Source organism: Muscardinus avellanarius (assembly GCF_963383645.1).
Source record: "Muscardinus avellanarius genome assembly, chromosome: 2".
Taxonomy (NCBI): domain Eukaryota; kingdom Metazoa; phylum Chordata; class Mammalia; order Rodentia; family Gliridae; genus Muscardinus; species Muscardinus avellanarius.
The window spans coordinates 100,549,910-100,568,427 of NC_137787.1; the positions used below are offsets into that span (position 1 = coordinate 100,549,910).

Below are 18,518 nucleotides of genomic sequence, written 5' to 3' on the forward strand. Positions count from 1 at the left end.
CCTCAACACCAGGGGCAGTATGGCACGCCCGGGGGCCTGCTCCCAGGGTGTGGACACAGGCAGCTTCACAGGCAGTTCCCCGGTGGGCCATTGAGCCTCTGGGTCCCTGGAATCTGTCCACACCAGCCAGCTGTGGTGAGCATGCAGAAGAGGTGCAGGAAGCCACGTGTGAGCCCAGCAGTCATCCTGATTCCCACACCCACGGTGACCATGGGAAGTGACCGGAACCATGGGCCCTGCCGTGGCGGGCGTTTCTCCTTTAGCACAAATTTCTACTTAGGCTTCACCAAACTTCGAACTGCCCACCGTCTCCTGTGGTAGATGGCAGAGAACCCCAGCTCAGTGTGTTTCTCTCCTAAAGTCTGACTTTGACTTTCACCCACACAGCTCTGCACACCGAAACAACCTTTCTGTCATGCTCTTGCAGCAGGGAGCACAGGAAATTACAAAGAAAAGTGAGTGCTTGAGGTGAAAATTGTCCCACAAACAGAAGAAAGGCGGAGAAGAGCTGTCCACCAGGCAGAGGGAATTTTGTGGCCAGAGAGGACCCCAGCAGGCATGGAAGATCACAGCAGGATTGGCTGGGGTCAAGCGCAGGAGTTGGGACATTATCCAAATATTTAAACGGATGGGGTGACATGACTGCCCAGTTCTAAAGAGCCTCTGGTGGCCTGTGGTGGGGAGCAGAGTGGAGGGCAGTAAGAGCTAAACAGGAAAAGGTCTCTGGGAGATGTGGCACCCCATGACCATAGAAGGGTAGGATTTTAATGGACAGAGCCTGGGGAGGAATGACCATCAGGGTTCTCCCTGAAAGACAGAGTGCTGTTCCAGGACACAGGGAGCCCCCTGCCCTAAGCCTCTTACCCATAGGCCTTTGCTGAGGAGTGGGCATGTCTCCGGCAAACTATACAGCAGTGATAATAGTCTCCTGCTAAATGCACTGTCTGGGTCTGGGCTCTACTTGTTGATGCGCAGGACCAGGGAGTGAGCTGTAATTACCTCCTCTCTGCGGTTCCCTCCTTTCGGAAGGTGAGCAGGGTGGGTGTGGGGAGCCAAGGCTGTCAGTGCTGGGGGTGCTCTGAGGCTGACTGCCAGGCCCTTTATTGATGGCCAGGCCTTCCACCAGGAAGCAGGTCTCCAGGGGAAGAGGGACAGCAGGGTGTGGACGACGAGGACCATGGGTAGACCCCAGATTTGCCTGCTTCATGCTGCGTGACAGATGTTGCCTCGTTTGGTTTTATTGCTTGGGATATTTAATCAATATTCACATATTGCTTATCAGGACTAGACAAGGCAGGATTTGAATCATTTCAAGTAAAATAGTTTTGTACTATATATTAAAGTACAAATCAGAGGAAGAATGTGAGTAGGTGCCTGAATCTAGCTGCAGTGAGCCTGGAACCCCCTGAGATGAGCCCCCCATGCCCCATGGCTGCCTTCTCACCCCCTTCCAACTCTAAAACACCTGCAGCCTGTGATGATGTTTCAAGCATATGAAAAACTTGATCAGAATATTCTGCAGAGCCGGGGTGGTAGCACACGCTTGTAATCTCTGCGCTTGGGAGCCTGAGACAGGAGGATCGCATAGATTCAAAGCCAACCTCAGCTACTTAGTGAGGCTCTCAGCTACTTAGTGAGACCCTGTTTCCAAATTAAATATAAAATAGGTCTGGGAGTATAGCCCAGAAGTAGAAAGCCTCTAGGTTCCACCCCAGTACTACCAGAAAAAAAAAAAGAATATTATGCAAAAAATTCAGATCTAGTCATTAAGGCCAGACTTGTACTGTCTGTATTCAAGATGACCCAGCCATTATTTTTCTGCCATTGTGGGTTGTTATATCAATAACAGAATTCTTTAGAATGGCTTTGTGGCTTTCACTGAGGGGACATGGCCAGGCTCGAGTGAGTGACCCCTGGGGCCTGATGCACTGTCCTTAGGGAGGAGACTGGTGTCCAGGCTCTTCCTGGGGTGACTGCAGCTGGGCAGGCAAAACGATTCTGAGGATGTGGCCGAAGACATGGAGTGGGCCCAGTCCCTGCATATACTCCTGCAGATTCACACAAGGGGAAGCTGAAATGAGCCCAGCTTCATCATCACAAAAGGGGAGCCAAGCAAGCAGACAGTCGCTCACAGCCTCTACTGTGAGCGGGCTGGCTTGGTGGAGCTGAGGGGACATCTAGTGGCCACCTGGGGAACCGCAGGTGCTCTCTACTTTTTCTCCTCCTCCTCCTCCTCCTCCTCCTCCTCCTCCTCCTCCTCCTCCTCCTCCTCCTCCTCCTCCTCCTTCTTCTTCTTCTTCTTCTTCTTCTTCTTCTTCTTCTTCTTCTTCTTCTTCTTCTTCTTCTTCTTCCTACTCCTCCTCCCCATCCTCCTCATTCTCTCCCTCCTCCTCCTCCTCTCCCCCCTTCTCCTTTTTTGTGGTACTGGAGATGGAACCCAGAGGCATTCTATCTCTGAGCTACACCCCCAGCCTTATTTTTTATTCTTTATCTTGAAACAGGATCTCACTGAGTTGCAAAGGGCCTCACTAAGTAGTAGCTGAAGCTGGCCATGAACCTGGATCTTCCTGTCTCAGCCTCCCAAATGCTGGGATTACAAGCATCCTCCTCCATGCCTGGCTTCTAAGCAGCCCTGGGATTTACAGTCAGGACTATAGGTCATTGGTTCTAGCGAGGGGCAGCTCCTTCTCTCTGAGGACAGCAAAGCTAAGACCATGCTGCAGGCCTTCCCTTTCCTACATCTGGTAACTCATTAATTAATTAAGCAATCACTTGTACCCCTGATAAGGGCTGGGCCCCTGTTCTGCAACTTGGAATACAGCTCTACAGGTTGAGCTGTTGGGGCGGGAGAGGCAGGAGAGCCTGGTCGTTCGTGTCAGCCATGAAAAATTTGGCTGAGACCAAAAATAGGTAAGGGGTGGCTTTTCCATTGGAAGGGCTTGGCTGTTGTCCATGTGCAGAGGGTCACTCCCACACTTGGCTGTTGTCAGCGGCGTGGCTTGTGGGCGAGGGGCTGATGTAGGGGTGCAGGTAAGTTTGGTGGCTTGGATGGGTTGGGGCAGTGAGGTGGCCAGAGCAAAGAGGTCTCGAAACAAGCGGGGGAGGTGAGAGTAGGCAGGATTCGCCCAGTGGTTTTGATGTGGTTGAACGGAGTCATGGATGGGCTTTGAGGTGTCTGTCCTCTGCAGCTGGGAGGATGGTGGCACCGTGTACCGAGGGTGAGGTGTTTGGGTGCCTTAGAGGTTTCAGTTGTGTGCATGTTCAGTTTGAGAAGCATGTATGAGAGTCTGCAGCTGAGGGGAAAGGATGGGACAGGTGGAGGGTGGACAGAGGGAGATCTCATTCAGCGGACCAAGCCTGGGCTGCTTGTATGCAGACGTGGAGGAGGAGCCAGCAAAGTGGTCGAGGACTCCCTGGAGAGAAAGGAGGAAAACCAGGAGGGTGAGGCTGCAGAAGGGAATCACTGTGATCCCCAGCAAGGGCTCTATGGGGGGACCTGAGCAGGAATGGAGGAGCAAAGCAGGCGGCTTCCGAAGGTACCTCTAGTGGGCACCATGAAGGGCTCAGCACCAGGAGGTGAGGAGGGGTCTGATGGCCTTACACAGGGACCGAGGACCAGAGAAGCCACTTGTACAGGGGAGATGCACTTGTCCAAACCCATGTGCTGTGACCAAGGCTGAGTCATCAGCAGATAACCAGAAGAGAGGGCCTTCAAGTCCAGCAGAAGCCTATGGGGGAGTGGGAGTGTTACCCCAGGAATGAGGCGGGCCGGGAGAGCCTCTTGGGGCCACCACTAAGCTGAAGCAGGTGAGAAGCCTATGGGCTACATCATAGCCACCCGGAGCCATGCCTGTCCAGCGCGGACTTTGGGAACTACCAGGCAAATGGAAGTGTGTGCGAGTTGCAGGCACCAGGGACACCATGTGCGGGAGGTCAATATTCATTAGCTCCAGTTTTGTTTTTACTGACATTTCTCCAGCCATGTAGCCAATTCACAACTTTACACTGCTCTTCTGCAGCAGGGAATATCCTTAGATTACTCTGAGGGTTGGGGTGAGAAGACTGCGTGTGAAACACCCAGTTGGGGCCCCGGCCCAGCAGACACTCAACAGACCAGAGCCAGCCAGGCCTGGAGGTCTACTGCAGTGTGGATTGAACAGGGAACCAAGCTCCAGTCCTGCTCATGGTCTGCATTCTAGTGGTTACGGGGATCGGGGGAGCCAATGATGTCCTGCCAATCTGTGTCACCTGGGCAAAGGGTTGGAAAAGCACTCAGAGTCAGGGATTGAGATGACCCAGGACAGCCCTCTAAATAGGATCTTGATGAGTCATGTGTCCCTGTGGTGTCTGTCACCCACGAGGGCACTTCTAGGCAACTTCCTTCCCACAGATACTCCTAAGCGTGGAGCATGCCCGGCACTTGGGTGGCTGGGAGAACTCTGGGCACCGCCATCCAGTGTCTCTGCTTCTTTTGCAGGATTTAACTCCCTCGTGGGTGGCGTGATGGGCTTCTCCATTCTCCTGAGTGCAGAAGTGTTCAAGCACAACGCATCAGTCTGGTACCTGGACGGCAGCATCGGTGTGCTGATCGGCCTCACCATATTTGCCTACGGGGTCAAGTACGTACCTGCTTTCATGTTGGCTTTTCCAGTGGCCAGGAGTGCCCCACTTTCCATCTCCGTCTCTAGCCAGGGCCTAAGGACAAGATCCTGAGCCCGCCTCCTGTGATTGGAAGAGCCCCCACCAGGGGTCGGCTATTCTAGTGGCTGGCACAGAAGCTAGACAGGAGCCTGGTGTGGTGGCGCACACCTGTAGTCCTAGTACTTGGGAGACTGAGACAGGAAGATCGTAGGTCTGAGGCCAGCCTGAGCATGTTAGCGAGATCCTGATTCAAATTAAGAAAAAAAGGGTTGGAGGTGTAGGTTGGAGGTAGAATGCCCCTGGGTTCAATCCCTAGTACCCCAAATCACTCACTTGGTGGACTGATCCATCAGCCAGGGATTCTGACAAGAGGCTTTTAAGCCTCCAGGGGACTCACTTTTGTCTGGTGTCTTTGTAATTCACTAAATGGTCCTCCCATTAACCCTTCCTGACCTGGAAGTGTGTGCTGCTTCTTTTGCATGGGTTGGCCTCTTGGTGTGTCAGGCCAGCGCCTTTGGGTGGCTACTTTACCTGGCTGCCACTCATGGATGAGGCTTCTGAGGTGGGGGGGGGCACACTGAGGAAAACTCAGCTTTGGCATGGGGGTCCGGCTGGCTCTGCATCCAGGCTGCAATCAGCCTTTGAGAGAACTATTTCTGAAAGGCCATGGACTTGTTTTTATCTTTTCTTTCTTTCTTTTTTGTGGGATTGGAAATTTAATCCAGAGGTATTCCCATTCTACCTCCAAACTACACCCTCAGCCCTTTTTCTTTCTTTCTTTTTTTTTTTTTTTTTTTTTGCTTTTTTGTTTTGAAACAGAGTCTTGATAGGTTGCTGAGTCTCACTAAGTTGCCAACGCTGGTCTTGAACCTGAGATCCTCCCATCTCAGCCTGCCAAGTACTGGGATTACAGACTTGTGTCACCACACCCAGCTGGCCATGCACTTATAAATGTTAAGTTCTGTCCATCTTGACTACGAAGGCTGTAGTCAAAAGCAGAGATAGTTTCAAGTATTGGTGAGGGTGTAGAGGGGTTGGGACCCTCAAACACTCCTGGTGGAAAGGCACCAGATGGTGCTTTGAAAAAGAATTCGGCAGTTCTTCAAGACATTAAACAGGGAGTTTCATTTGACTCAGCAATTCTGCTCCTTGGTGTGTACCCCAGAGGAATGAAGACAAACATCCGCACCCAGGCGTGCTCATGAACATCCACAGCAGCCTTATTCATAACAGGAGCAGGTAGAAATCATCCATTCATTGCCCGATGGACAAATGTGGTTGATCCCTACAGTGGACTATTATTCAGCCATAAAAAGGAATGAAGTGTTGGTATCTAGTGTACTCTAGTGAATCTTAAATAGTACGCTCAGTGAAAGCTACTAAAGGCGGCCATGTATCATATCATCCTAGAGTAGGCAAATCCATGTCCATCAAACAGAACATAGATCACTGGTTGCAGGGGGAGGGAGGCGTAGCCTGCTGGTAGGCATAGGAGTTCTTTTTGAGGTAATGCAAGTTTGCGAAGATACTAAAAACTGCCAAATTTTCTGGTTTTTGAATCTTCTTGGAAAACAGTTAAGTTTTCTCCGCATTTCCCCAAGCTCAGGCCAGTGGCTACGGAGGGTCTGGTACGGAGGTGACATGTCTGTCTTCCTTTGCAGACTCCTCATCGACATGGTGCCCAGGGTGAGGCAGACGCGTCACTATGAGATGTTTGAGTGAGGGTGGCTGGAAGGGCCACTCCGTGAAGACCGTCAGGACGACGAGAGGTTTCAAGTAGGCAGATGGTGCCAATATTCAACGGAACATCCAGTTTCTTGTTTAGACATTTTCTTTCATGCGGTCTGTTGTCATGGGACGAGGTCTGCCCGGTGGGTGGATCTGCTCTGCACCCTCACTCAGCTGCCCAGTCACACACGTGAGACTGTGCCTGCGGGAGGGGACACGCTTCCCCAGCTGCAGTTGGAACAGACGCTTTCTGTTCTCTAGAGTAAAAGAGTTCCTGAGGGTAGGATAAGATCTCTGCTTGGCAGGAAGCCCGTCTGTGGTGCTCTGAGCCTGAAATAGACAGTAACTGACCGGGCCCACCCCGCTGGACTGTGTGTGGACCCAGCCACCTCCTAGTTCCAAGGTCTCTCCTCTCCTGGCAGATTTTAAGGGAAGACTGTCCCCATCCCCTTACACACCTAGAGCCATCAGTGTATCACTTCCTAATTTCTATCAGTATATTTCATTAGTTTCATACTGTTTTACTAATCCTACATCTAAACAGATGTGCTCAAACGGAGACCATTCTATTTTTTAAAGTACTTAGTGACGTATGTATGAGCTTTGCATGGACGAGCTAAATAAGCACACGGCCCTTTCTCGTACATCCAGAACCCGCACATCCGTGTACAAACAGGATCCATTTTTGAGAGATGTGAACCTATAGTTTATTTGTAATAAACAATTATATATAATCAATCTGTATATGCATATATCTATATGCTCTGTTAAGTGGTCATGGCCTATTACAGTCTGTGAGAGATGGTTCAGTCCTCCGTAAGGAACAAGATGTTCTCAGCTTATGTAACGTTAGGTATAGATTCCGTAGACCCCCCCACCCCCAGCGCTCTGTACCTCTCACAGTACTGCCTGCCCAGGCACCAGTGTCTGGCCAATAAAGACCTTCACCTGTTTTGTATGGCATGAGGAGCAAATCTTTGAACGCTGTCATCGAGCGGCACCAACAGTCCCCGGCATGGGCAGGCTTTTCATTGTGCTGAAGGATGGCGTGGCAAGGGCCACTTTTCCCTGAGTGGACACCTTGACCTTTGTGGGGGCCTCTGCACATTCACTGGGTGGTGTTGGAGGCTGACCTGGCTCGGAATAGAGGCATGGCTTTCCACTCCAGCCTGCAGTGCTCTGTCTACCACAAGGCTGGTTAAGGGAAGGTGCAGGTTGAGCACTCCGAATCCCAAGTGCCCCTGAATCGAATCCAAACTCTTCGAGACCCAACAAGTGGAACATTTGACATCTGATCTCATGTGATGACTGAAGTCATAACACAGGTACACTGAAGACACTGAGTAAATTACCTTCCAGCTAGGTATAGATGTGAGACCTGTTTCGACTTGGGTCCCATCCCCAAGACATCTCATTATGTATATACAGATATTCCATGACCCCCACATTCCCAAGTCTGAAACAGTTCTTGACTCAAGCATTCAGTAGAGGAACACTCAACCTGTAGTCTGTGGTGGGAAGCCGAGGAACCTCGGTCCAGTACACAGTGTGGCTTCTTCAGACAGCACTCTGACAGCCCTCCACGAATGTTCCCGGGTCACACACGCTTACAGGCCAGATGTTTGAGTAAGTTTGGGAACTGTAGGATCTGGTAGTTTTTTTTTTTTTTTTCAGGTTTTCTCCCTGTATTTAATAGACATTGAAGAAGTTCAAGGAAGACAATGATGTAGCCCTCCCCAACTGAGGAACTTGGCATTTCCTTGGCATGTTTTTTTTAGGAGCTGCCTGGGGATGGGATGTGAGGAGAGGATGCTCAGTAGCAAGACTTTCTCCTTGCACCCCACAAATATACCTTCCTACTATTTTCCCCACGTGTGTCTGCAAACCATGAGATAGCACTGGACAACAGCCCAATGCCCAGCCCTTCCCTCCAAAAAAAAAAACCCCAAAACACTTCCACCTGTCACACAAGAAAAGTTTATTGAAAAATAAAGTTCTCCCTAGTTTTCTCTACAACAGTGGAAAACAAAGCAGTGTTCTCTATGCCAGTACAGTACAGTATATTTGGACGGCAACACCTTATTTGCAGGACCCTGTACGCCTTAACCCCGGAAGTGAACAGCAGAAATTGCTTGTACCGGGATCTGTTTGAAGACGCTTAACATCAGGGTTGTGACAGCAACTACAGTAGAAGGGACACACCATCTCCTTTGGCATCAACTACTATCGCTATCATCCTGTTAATACTTGGGCAGGACAGTGAGCAACATGCTTCTCATGTTTGCTCTGTCTCAGCTTTGGCAGACGTAACAGATTGCTGAGGTTCCTGACCTGCTATCCCAGAGAGGCACTCAGCCCTCCAGCACCGCCATACACCCACCCCCTTCTGCCACAGATGGAGCAGGCCCCACCTGCTACAGCAGCCCTGCCTCTTCCACAGTGGGGGTTGGGGTGGAGGTGAAGGCAGTCTTAAGGTGCCGCAAAATCTGGGGCCCAGAGTGAGGCTCTGAAGAAGGTAAATTCCAGTCATCACATCCATAGAACTGCATGACTGCTGAGCAGAAATCAAAGGAATTTGAAAAAGACACTGAACTCCAGAAAATTTCCCCACATCCCACAACCACAATCTATCCAGAGTTGTGCCAACACAGGTTAAGAGATAAAACTTTAAATCCACCAGGGAAATAAGAGACTAAATCCCTCCCCAAACCAAACGGATAAATTTAAGTGTTTTGGGAATATACGATTAAAGCCTGAGTGAACAGCTTCTGAGAACTGTTCTGAAGGAGGCCAAAGTCCTCGTCCCCATCTGGGCTGGGGTGGGGATGGAGTCCCTCCTGGGGAGGCGGGCTTTCTCTGGGACCAAGCCCTGGAATGAACTGATTTAATGGAAACTTGTGAGGTAACCAGCCTGTTAGGGCCCCCTGGCCAGCAGGGGTTGGCAAAGGGGACTTCCTGGGGAATGTATAAGTTCCAGTTGTCATTCCTTCCCCCTTAATTAACATAGAAAAGTCTCTACTATTGCATTGCAGAGGAATAGAATTGTCTTTAATTCAAGGGGTGTAGTCTTCAGTGAACTCCTTTTGATTTCTAGCTCAAAAAGTTCCTCCAAGAAACTCCTGGAATGTTCCAGAAGATATCAGTGGGGTGAGGTCCAGTACGTGGCCAAAGGTCACCTTTACCCTTTTCAACTCCAAATAACAAAATCTTGCCACCTTGTTTCATTGGGGGCTGGTCTGGTATACTTTCAAATCACTCGGTGCGTTCAGGAATACAGTGAAATGTCAACTACCAGGGTAGGCGCAGAACTCGGACACTCTAAACCAGGAACTCCTACAACAGTCAACTTGGAGTAATATTTTCATGTAGGTATTATTTTGAACCAACAGAGAGGGAGTGAGCTCAGCTCTTTATTTCTCGGGTTTTATGAAATGCTAGTAATAACAATATTTAACATTTACTAGAGCTTACTATGTGTCAGGCACTGTGCTAAACATTGAATCCTCACAAAACCCTAAGTGCTAAGAAAGCTAGGGTAATTTTTTTTTCTGCATCCAAGACTATACAGCTAATTTGGTCTTTTGCTATACGTAAAAACTTGGTGTTCCACCTTTTTGTTGAAGCCAACAAGAATGAAAGGAACTCATCCTCAGCTTTACAGAACTGCCAGCTTCCCAAATAAGTATGAACCTACTTATGTCCACCCATCCAGTCACATGAAGATGCTCTGCAGCCCCATAGGGACAGATGGGGTTAGAATAAAGCCAATATGGAAATTAAAATATTTTCAAATAAATAAAACAATCCAGGCTTAGGGTAGTAACACATACAACAGAGCCTGTCGTTAACAAAATAGACTTTTTTTTTAAATCAAGAAGTTTTGGAGCTGGGTGCAATGGTGCACGCCTGTAATCTCAGCTACTTAGGAGGCTGAGGCAGGAGGATCGCAAGTTCGAGGCCAGCCTGGGCAACTTAGCGAGACCCTGTCTCAAAAAGAAGGAAAAAAAAAAAAAAGAAAAAGAAAAGGCTGAGGATGTAGCTCAGTGGTAGAACGCTTGCATTGCACAGCATGCGTGAGACCCTGGGTTCAATCCCCAGTATAGTAATAAAAAATATTGGGGTGCACAGGAGAGGGTAGCAGTGTCTAATTACAGAACACAGTCTAGGCGAACCACCTTGGTCTGGTCTAGAAAGCACATACCCACACTAAACAACACACAGCTTTACATCAGTGCCTTCAGTGCCAGTGAATGTCCTGCAGCTCTACCCCGGGGGGAAGAATCATTCGCCTCCGGTAAATCCTGCATTCACCCACCAAGGAAACAAAAAGGGTCACACAGCCTTTTCTCTTCATGCTGCTAACCAGCTGAAGTATTTCTGGGCTTCTGCTTGTAACGGGCTCAGTGTAGCTCCCCACCTAGGGCTGGGCATTCTACCTGGGCCACACCTCAGCAAGTGCCAGGAGCTCAGGCCTGCGGGTTCCCTGGCAGCTGGCAGTCCCAAGACAGACGCAGAGATACAGCAGAGTCTGGAGGAATCCAGCCCTTAGCGCTCTCACGGCTTCAGTCCCGGGGGGTGGTCGGGTACAACACACGCTATGTCCTTGGGGGCATTCTGGTGTCCAGCTTGAAGGTGTCCTGTCCCCAAACTGAAGCAATCTGCCAGAACCCTCGACAGCACCCAAACTCAAAAAACCAACCCCAAAGAAAAGTGAAGAGGCACATGAGGAAAACAGAGATTACCAAAGAAACAGACTCCAACATTTCCAAACACATGGCAAACACATAAAAGCAAACTGTAATAAGCAGCGACAAACCCCCTATCAAAACAAAAATGCATAAGGCGACTCCATTTGTACATGTGCAAATCAAATTGCATACAAGAAATCAATGAGGTGTTTACTGGCATTCAAAGAAGTATGTTTTCCCTTGCAGGAGGTTTTACTCTGGAAAAGTGTTTACCTTACAAAGGAAAGCTTCCTCTCTTAATAAATTAGATAAATGTTTTCCCCTCAAATCACAATGGGGGAAATAACTCAAAAGGCCAGGCAAGATATGATTACAGCAAGGAAAACATTCATCCTGATTTTAGATTTCCTTTCTGGTGGAATAGTTGTCAGTTCAAAATTAGTTTAGGTTTCTATAAAAATCAGCAATGGCAAAACCATAGCAGGTGCCCAGCTCACATTATTGGAGGCACCTTCCTCTCTTTTGTTCACATCTGGAAGATGGGAGCTCTTCCCTAGTCTTCCCAGAGGATCACTCACGTATCTGGTCTAAGTCCCCGTGGGCCTGGGAGCTGCCATACATTCAGGCGTTATCAAATCGATAATGCCCTTAACAACAGGAGTGTGGGTTTGTTTGCCTTAAGGGCAGCAGCCCCAGCATGTGGACCCAGGCTTACTTCTATTTAAGACTAGACTGGAAGAAATAAGAGGAATTTTTAAAAGGAAAAAGTGCTCTTTAGGACTATCTGAGCTTGAGGTCTTGATTTCAAAAGAAGAACAGGATGGCTGAGAGGTCCTGACCTCAGGGACAGCCGGCAAATGATCCGTGAAGCTTCAGCAGGCTCCTTGCTTTCTGAATTCCTAAGCTAGTTTAAACAGCTCTTTTGAGCCAGTTGACTTAGCCCAGCCTGGGAGATCAATCTGGCTCACAAGGCCCCTCTGCTGGTCAACTGTCTACACTGCCATCTTTAGGTTGGGAAGTTTTCAGAAAAGCCCAGCAGAGGGCAGAGCCAGCCCAGGAATTGCAGGTCTGGGAACCCAAGCAAACCCTCGCTCCTAGGGTATAGCCAAGAGGCCCACACACAGAGAAAAGGCCCTTCCTAACAGTGAGCATGCCTAGAGCAGGAAACTGCCCTTGCAAAGTTTACAGAAAGGAATACACACACACTTCATGAGCTAGGTTTCCTTTGGATTTCCATTCTTGCTGCTGGGGCCAGGCAGAAACAATTCCCAGCCAGGTCTCAAGAGGCCCCTGTGGAGTGCTCAGGCAGTGGCCATCCCATCAGATGTGCCCTGGCAGATGTGCCCAGAGGTCACATGAGAGGTGGAGACCTTGGCTACCCATCTCTATCTTTACAAGTAGAGGCACATTTCAGACCCATTGAGCAGTCATCTAAGGGACTAAGTGAAGAAGAAGAAAAAAAAAAGGCTGGCTGGGCATTTGGTATTACTTATGCACAAGAGTGGAAATTGAGAAGCAGGCAGATCCAGCTTCCCTAACTTAAAGGCCCATGCTCCTACTGGTCCCCACCAAGCAGGGTTCTTCCTTCCCTCACTTCCTGGAGGCCCACCCAGTCAGCAGCCTTGCCCAGCTGTTCTGCCTGGCAGGGGCTCCACCTACCTCCCCTAGACTCCCTGCTGCTCAGGGGAATTGGTGGATAACATTCACAGTTCCCATCAAAAGGAACAGGGCTCACTCTCATCAGCATGTGGATGTCAGGGGCTTCACCAAAAATGCACACACTTCTAAGCAGTGCAAGGAAGCCCAGGGGTTGGGAGGTGGGGTCGGATGCGGCTGACCTGGCCATCTCACCGATGGCTCCCTTAGGGGGCTGCCCAGCCTTCTTAGAATAACTGTGCCTGGAGTAAAGCCAGCCCCAGGCTCCTGCCCCTTGCAAGCCATGGCTGCTGGCATCCAGCCTGAGCTGCCTCAGCTCCCCGGAAGAACATCAAGTTCACCGTGAGCCTATTTCCCAGACTTCAGTGATATCAGACATCAGAGGGGACTTAGCTGTCAGGAGCCCAGCTCCAGACCTGCCACTGAATCTTAAGGAATAATTTCATTCTTGTCAAAACCTCAGCTCTCTGGGGACTGAAGAGCCAGCCCTCCAGGACCACGGGGGCTCTTTGGGTTCCACACATCTATGCTCTTCCTTACAGTGGCATGTATGGTGGGGAAGGGGGAAGATTTACCACAGACTAACAAACAAAGTCCTGCAATCCCACACTTCTTTACCAAAGGAATGCCAACCTGAAAGTAGGACCAAGGTGGGTGGGGAGGGGACACAGAGGAAAGGGGTCTCTCTTGACTACAAAACAGCTCCATCTTTTGTCCCTGGCTGGGCTCTCTGAACATCACAGGCATGTCCCCTGCCAGGGGTGACCTGTCCTCTAGCTGCCATTGCTGAATACACACAGGGCACGTCTGCTCTATGACAATACCCCGACAGCCTGCCTGTGTTGCCAAAGCGAACCTTGTGGCCACCCGCTTTAGAAACCAGGTCCCCGCCGCCCCTGGGGCGTGCCCCACTGCACCTGCCCAAGCACAGCGGCAGCATGGTGAGGCTGGGCGGTTAAGGGTGGGAAATAAAGAAGAAACATGTGAGCGATCCCTTTCCTCCCTTGTGCTGCCCTCCCTCCCTCCCAAATAAATAAGTTAATGGGTTTAGGATGCTCCCATTCAAAATTCTTTCCAATCAGCTCAGTTCCTCCTCTTGTTTTGATTTAAATGAATCTCGAGATTTTTTTTTTTAAATCTTTTTAACCTGGAGCAGCTGTGTAGACAGTCTTCTCAAAGTTGCTCTTCACACAACAGAAAGGATGCTTCTTGTACCACGGAGAAGCCAGGCTCCTGGCCTGACATCTGCTTTGTTCTGGTGACACCTTCCCTGGGTGGTGTGAACAACAGCAGGGAGGCATCAAATCTAAACCTTTGACCAAAAAGTTCAGGCTCTGGCCAGAGTCCCTGAATGACTTCTGCTCCTGGCCCTGTGCCATGGAGCCAGCCACGTCTTCCAGCAGAATGAGTGTGGGGTGAGCCGGCGGCCGCTATAGGCAGTCTTTACAGAGGGCCACTTGGCCCTTGATAAAGTCCCGGCAGGGGCAGATCCTCTGGTCCCGGGGGTGGGCACCCGCACAGCTGAAGAGCAGGAGGTCCCCTTGGAACACGCAGTGCTTGCTCTTGGGGTCGAAGGAGGGCACCAGGATGTCCTTGGCCAGCTCTGAGCTTTCGCAGATCACTTCGTACCTGAAGAGGAAGAGAAAGGTATATGGGTTGGAGATGCAGGGCACAGAGCCGTCAAGGCACCAGCCTTGTTGGCCTGGCTGCTAACCAATGGGGCACCACACTCGGTTCTCCTGCCTCAGAAACAAGATGGCGCCCACCTGTGACCTGCCATTCTTCACCTCTGGGAGGACATGCGTGTGCCGGCCTGGGTGTGTTTCTGAGGCTGCTCAGTGAGGCACTGTTTGCAATGGAGGCAAACTGGAAATGACCTTATCTTCTCGTATATCCACCAAGTGGGGAATGGCTAAATAGATCATGGCTGCTCTGTTTCTGGAGTTCTAAGTAGAACTCCAAATGTGAGCTGCGTGTCCCAGCATGAGCACCGTCCCAGAGGGCAGTTTACAAAACAGGTCGTGCGTGATAGACCTGGTGGGTGTGTGTGCGTGTGTGCATGTGTGTGTGTGAGAAGCCAAGATGGCTACACGGCTGCACACCAATGCCCTAGCAATGGGCACTTTTGAAAGATAAGACTGAGGCAAAGCCATATACTATAAAGTATGTTTAACTTTTCGATGAAAGGCTTAAAAAGATCCCTACTCTGTATCTTAGTCTCCCCCTAGAAGACAATCAGGCGCTCTCCCAGGGGTCTCCAGGGGTCTTTACTTACTTCCCAGGCTTTGGCCATGATTCATGTGACCTTCTGCCATAACCTGGCTCACCTGTAACCCCCGCTAGAGGTGAGGGAGCCAAGGTGAGGATGCGCAGAGCCGGTGAGCTGCGCCTGGCCCCCAGGCTCATGTTCCTCTGCTGCCTCTTTCCAACAGCTCAGCGGTCTGTGGACTGGGGCTGTGGGGCTCTGTTCTTCAGTCCAGACTGAGGAGTACAGAGTATCCTCAGCCTCCCAAGCCATGGGAGCAGGGAGATGTCTTGTTCAGGGTATTAGCTTTTATCTCTTATAAAGCTACAGATCTTCCTTCTCACCTGGGGTACACTGGTCACCCTACTGTGGCTTGTCCAGAAAAAGGTTGCAACTGGGGCCCCACATGGAAGCCAGGCCAAGGCCCAGTGCTGCAGCCAGGTTCTGAGAACAGGTGTAGGGGGACTGGGCAGACTTGGGTTTGAGTCCTGGCTTTGTTTCTTAGGAGCCGTGTGACTCTGAACAAATGGCTGAGCCTTTCTGTGGCTCAGATTTCTCTTCTGCAAGATGGGGGTAAGTTATCCTTAACTGCAGGAATTCAGTCAGGACTTCTAGAGCCCCTGTCACAGTCTGGCTCCAGTCATTAAAGCTAACCATTACGTGACGGTAACTGTTGTTACCATCTTTGCCCTGGCAGACACTAGATAGGCATGCTACCTTCCTCCCTTGCAGACGATGTGAATTTACTCAGATATCAATTGCCACCATATTGCTTTGCTCATGAAGACCAGGAAGGGTCCTTATAACTCCCGCTGCCCCTGGGAAGCTTCCAAACAGCAAGGGGGAATCTCTTCCAAACAGCAAGGGGGAATCTCCGTCTTATTTTTGTCTTCCTGTCACTATCATCTTCCTCCAGCCACCAAAACCCGGCCCGGCCACCTCTTGCCAGCATGAATCCGGACATTACCAGCACATCTGCTGGGGCTTCTGCTGCTCTTCCAGGCTGCTGGCCTGGCTCCTGCTGGGTCAAGGCTGGAGTCCCTCTGCATCTGGAACTCAGCACTCCACTCCCTGACCCCGGGTGGGGGTCGGGGTCCTCTGCACATGCTATTAGGCCAGGCAGGGAGCCTGCTCAGGAGACCCTGCAGTCACTGTTCCCTTAAAGACCCTCACACCCCGGCCAGCCGGGAGACAGCACCAAGTGAGGGTTATGGGGCATCAAGGGACAGGGCTAGAAGTGAGAATTTTCATGGATTTCCTAAAAGGACAAATGAGTCCCAGAATTTACTCAGATTTAAATTGCCACCATATTGCTTTGCTCATGAAGACCAGGAAGGGTCCTGGGAAGCTTCCAAACAGCAAGGGGGAATCTCCGTCTTATTTTTGTCTTCCTGTCACTATCATCTTCCTCCATCTTTGGGGGTACCAGTTATTTCTCAGGATACCCAACTGGTCAACCAAAAGAAAAAGGGGTAGCTGGAGCCAGTTTGGAATGAGACGTTTACATGTGGAATGTGGCCCTGGGACACAGATTCATGCTTGTGCTCTTTATTTACATATGTGGATTACAGTCCCTGTTATGTCTTAACTCAGAGCATATGCCTGGTGTGTGCTAACCCGGGGCGTGGAAATATCTCTCTCCTCTCAGACCCACAGTGAGGGGTGGATGCTAGGAGTCACAAAAAGCCCTCTGCTTCCTTCCTGGGTCACCTGGAAGCATGTTCCGGGGCTCAGTCTACTCGTATACAAGCACATGTGAGTGGACATATGTGTCTCAATTGAGGCTGCAGCAGCAGATGCCTGAGGGGTCAAGGAAGAGCCCCCCACCCACCAAGTGTCCCCACAGCAGATATTTCCTGGGCCACGGAAAGACTTGCCTCCCAAAGCTTCCAAAGGGTCCACTGCACCTGCTGGCCTGAACATCTTTTAGACTGGGGGGAAGAGGGTTCCTTTTTATTGGCGAATAGCACCAGGCAGCCAGAAGGGCTACTCTTACCATCCTGCATAACTCATGAGTACAAGTCACTAGAGAAGCCGGGTGTGAGGTCAGCCTTAGCAACTTGGCAAAGCCCTCAGAGACTTAGTTTCAAAATAAAGAAAGTAAAAAGGCCTAGGGGTTTAGCTCAGAGGTAGAATGCCCCTGGATTAAATCTGATTAAAAAAAAAACAGAAGAAATAAAAAAAGGATAAAAGCAAGCTATCAGAGAGGTGCCACTCGCTAGAGAGCATCCTGTGATGAGACACAGCCTGAGGTAGTGGTGTGTGGGTTCTGTTTTTACTAGACTCCTTGACTCTCCAGGGTGCCGACAGTGCTCTGGGCCTCTCTGTTCCTGTGATGTCTGTCTCATTCATACCCCACCCCCAGCTTTCCTTACAGGGTGGGAGTGGGGGTTTCTATGGCCCATCAGCCCTCTGTATATAATTTATAGCTTTTGAAGAAAAATAAGAGAGCAAGATTTCCTTCCTTGGGGGCTGCTCACTTCTTCTGTCACAGTTATTAGGCTAGCAACCCTAGTCCCAGGGGAGGAGACAGAATTTCCACCCTTCCCTGATGCAGGACTCATGGCCCTTCAGGATGCTGGGATGCACACAGGGCTGTCCTACCTTCTGCGCCTGCTCCTCCCATGCTCCCACCCTGGGCTGCCTTATCTCCCTCTAGGACCCAACGAAACCCCTGGGACCACCCTGATCCAGGGCCTTCTCTCTTCTCTTAGGTGTCAAGACACACACAGTCTAGAGTTCACTGCCTAGAATCTCCTTCTCAAAGAGCCACCCCAGGAACCAATACCGATGCTTCTCCGCTCATGGCAGGGTTGTGCCCTGATAAATCCACTGCAAGCTGGAAAGCGCTGACTACATGCAACCCACTGAGCACGCCAGCTCAGCAGCAGCACAGTGCGGAGCATCAGCCATGCCCCTCAGTGACCATGTGGCTGGCCAGGAGCTGCCACCGCCCAGAATCACAGTATCATGCTACCTGGCCACTGCCTAGGCAAAGATCCAAACTCAAAATCTGAAGTACTGTACAGTCTCTCCTGAATGCCAGTGGCTTTACCAACATGTAGCTGATAAATCATTAAGTGGTACCACCTTCAGTGGTGGGTTACTGCTAATTTAAAATTTTAGAAGCTATACCTTTAAGAACTAGCCAAAGCTGGGCGCGGTGGCGCACGCTTGTAATCCCCGCGCTTGGGAGGCTGAGACAGGAGGATCGCGCAGGTTTGAAGCCAGCCTCAGCTGGCTTAAGAGACCCTGTTTCCAAATAAAATATAAAATAGGTCTAGGAGTGTAGCCTGGAGGTAGAAGGCTGCTGGGTTCCATCCCCAGTACCACCACCAAAAAAAAAAAAAAAAAAAAAAGTGGGCATCACAGTAACCTGTGTTCCTTTCTATGGAACTGAATCCTCCCCACTGGGCCATGCTGGAAGGGTCTCTGGCACTTCTTGGGGCCCTTTGCCTTTTGGTCCCCTCTACCTTTGGTCTAGCAGGTCACCTGGGTCACGACTGCTCTGTGGCGGTCTCTCCAGCACTTTGCTGTTTCCTGTGTACACAGGAGCTCAG

The 18,518-nt window shown here is 50.4% G+C and overlaps 2 protein-coding genes across 2 annotated transcripts in view; one reads left to right on the forward strand and one right to left on the reverse strand.

The window, feature by feature from the left end:
• TMEM163 (transmembrane protein 163) overlaps window positions 1–6,363 on the forward strand; it is a gene marked incomplete at both ends in the record, with an annotated part of 229,422 nt that extends 223,059 nt beyond the window's left edge. Inside the window, 2 exons of the mRNA XM_080689011.1 lie at window positions 4,478–4,619; window positions 6,303–6,363. Of these exons, the coding sequence (XP_080545137.1) occupies window positions 4,478–4,619; window positions 6,303–6,363 (203 nt within the window). The remainder of the gene's footprint in view (window positions 1–4,477; window positions 4,620–6,302) is intronic.
• Window positions 6,364–14,143: 7,780 nt separating this feature from the next.
• MGAT5 (alpha-1,6-mannosylglycoprotein 6-beta-N-acetylglucosaminyltransferase) overlaps window positions 14,144–18,518 on the reverse strand; it is a gene marked incomplete at both ends in the record, with an annotated part of 233,475 nt that continues 229,100 nt past the window's right edge. Inside the window, one exon of the mRNA XM_080689223.1 lies at window positions 14,144–14,342. Coding sequence (XP_080545349.1) covers window positions 14,144–14,342 — 199 coding nt within the window. The remainder of the gene's footprint in view (window positions 14,343–18,518) is intronic.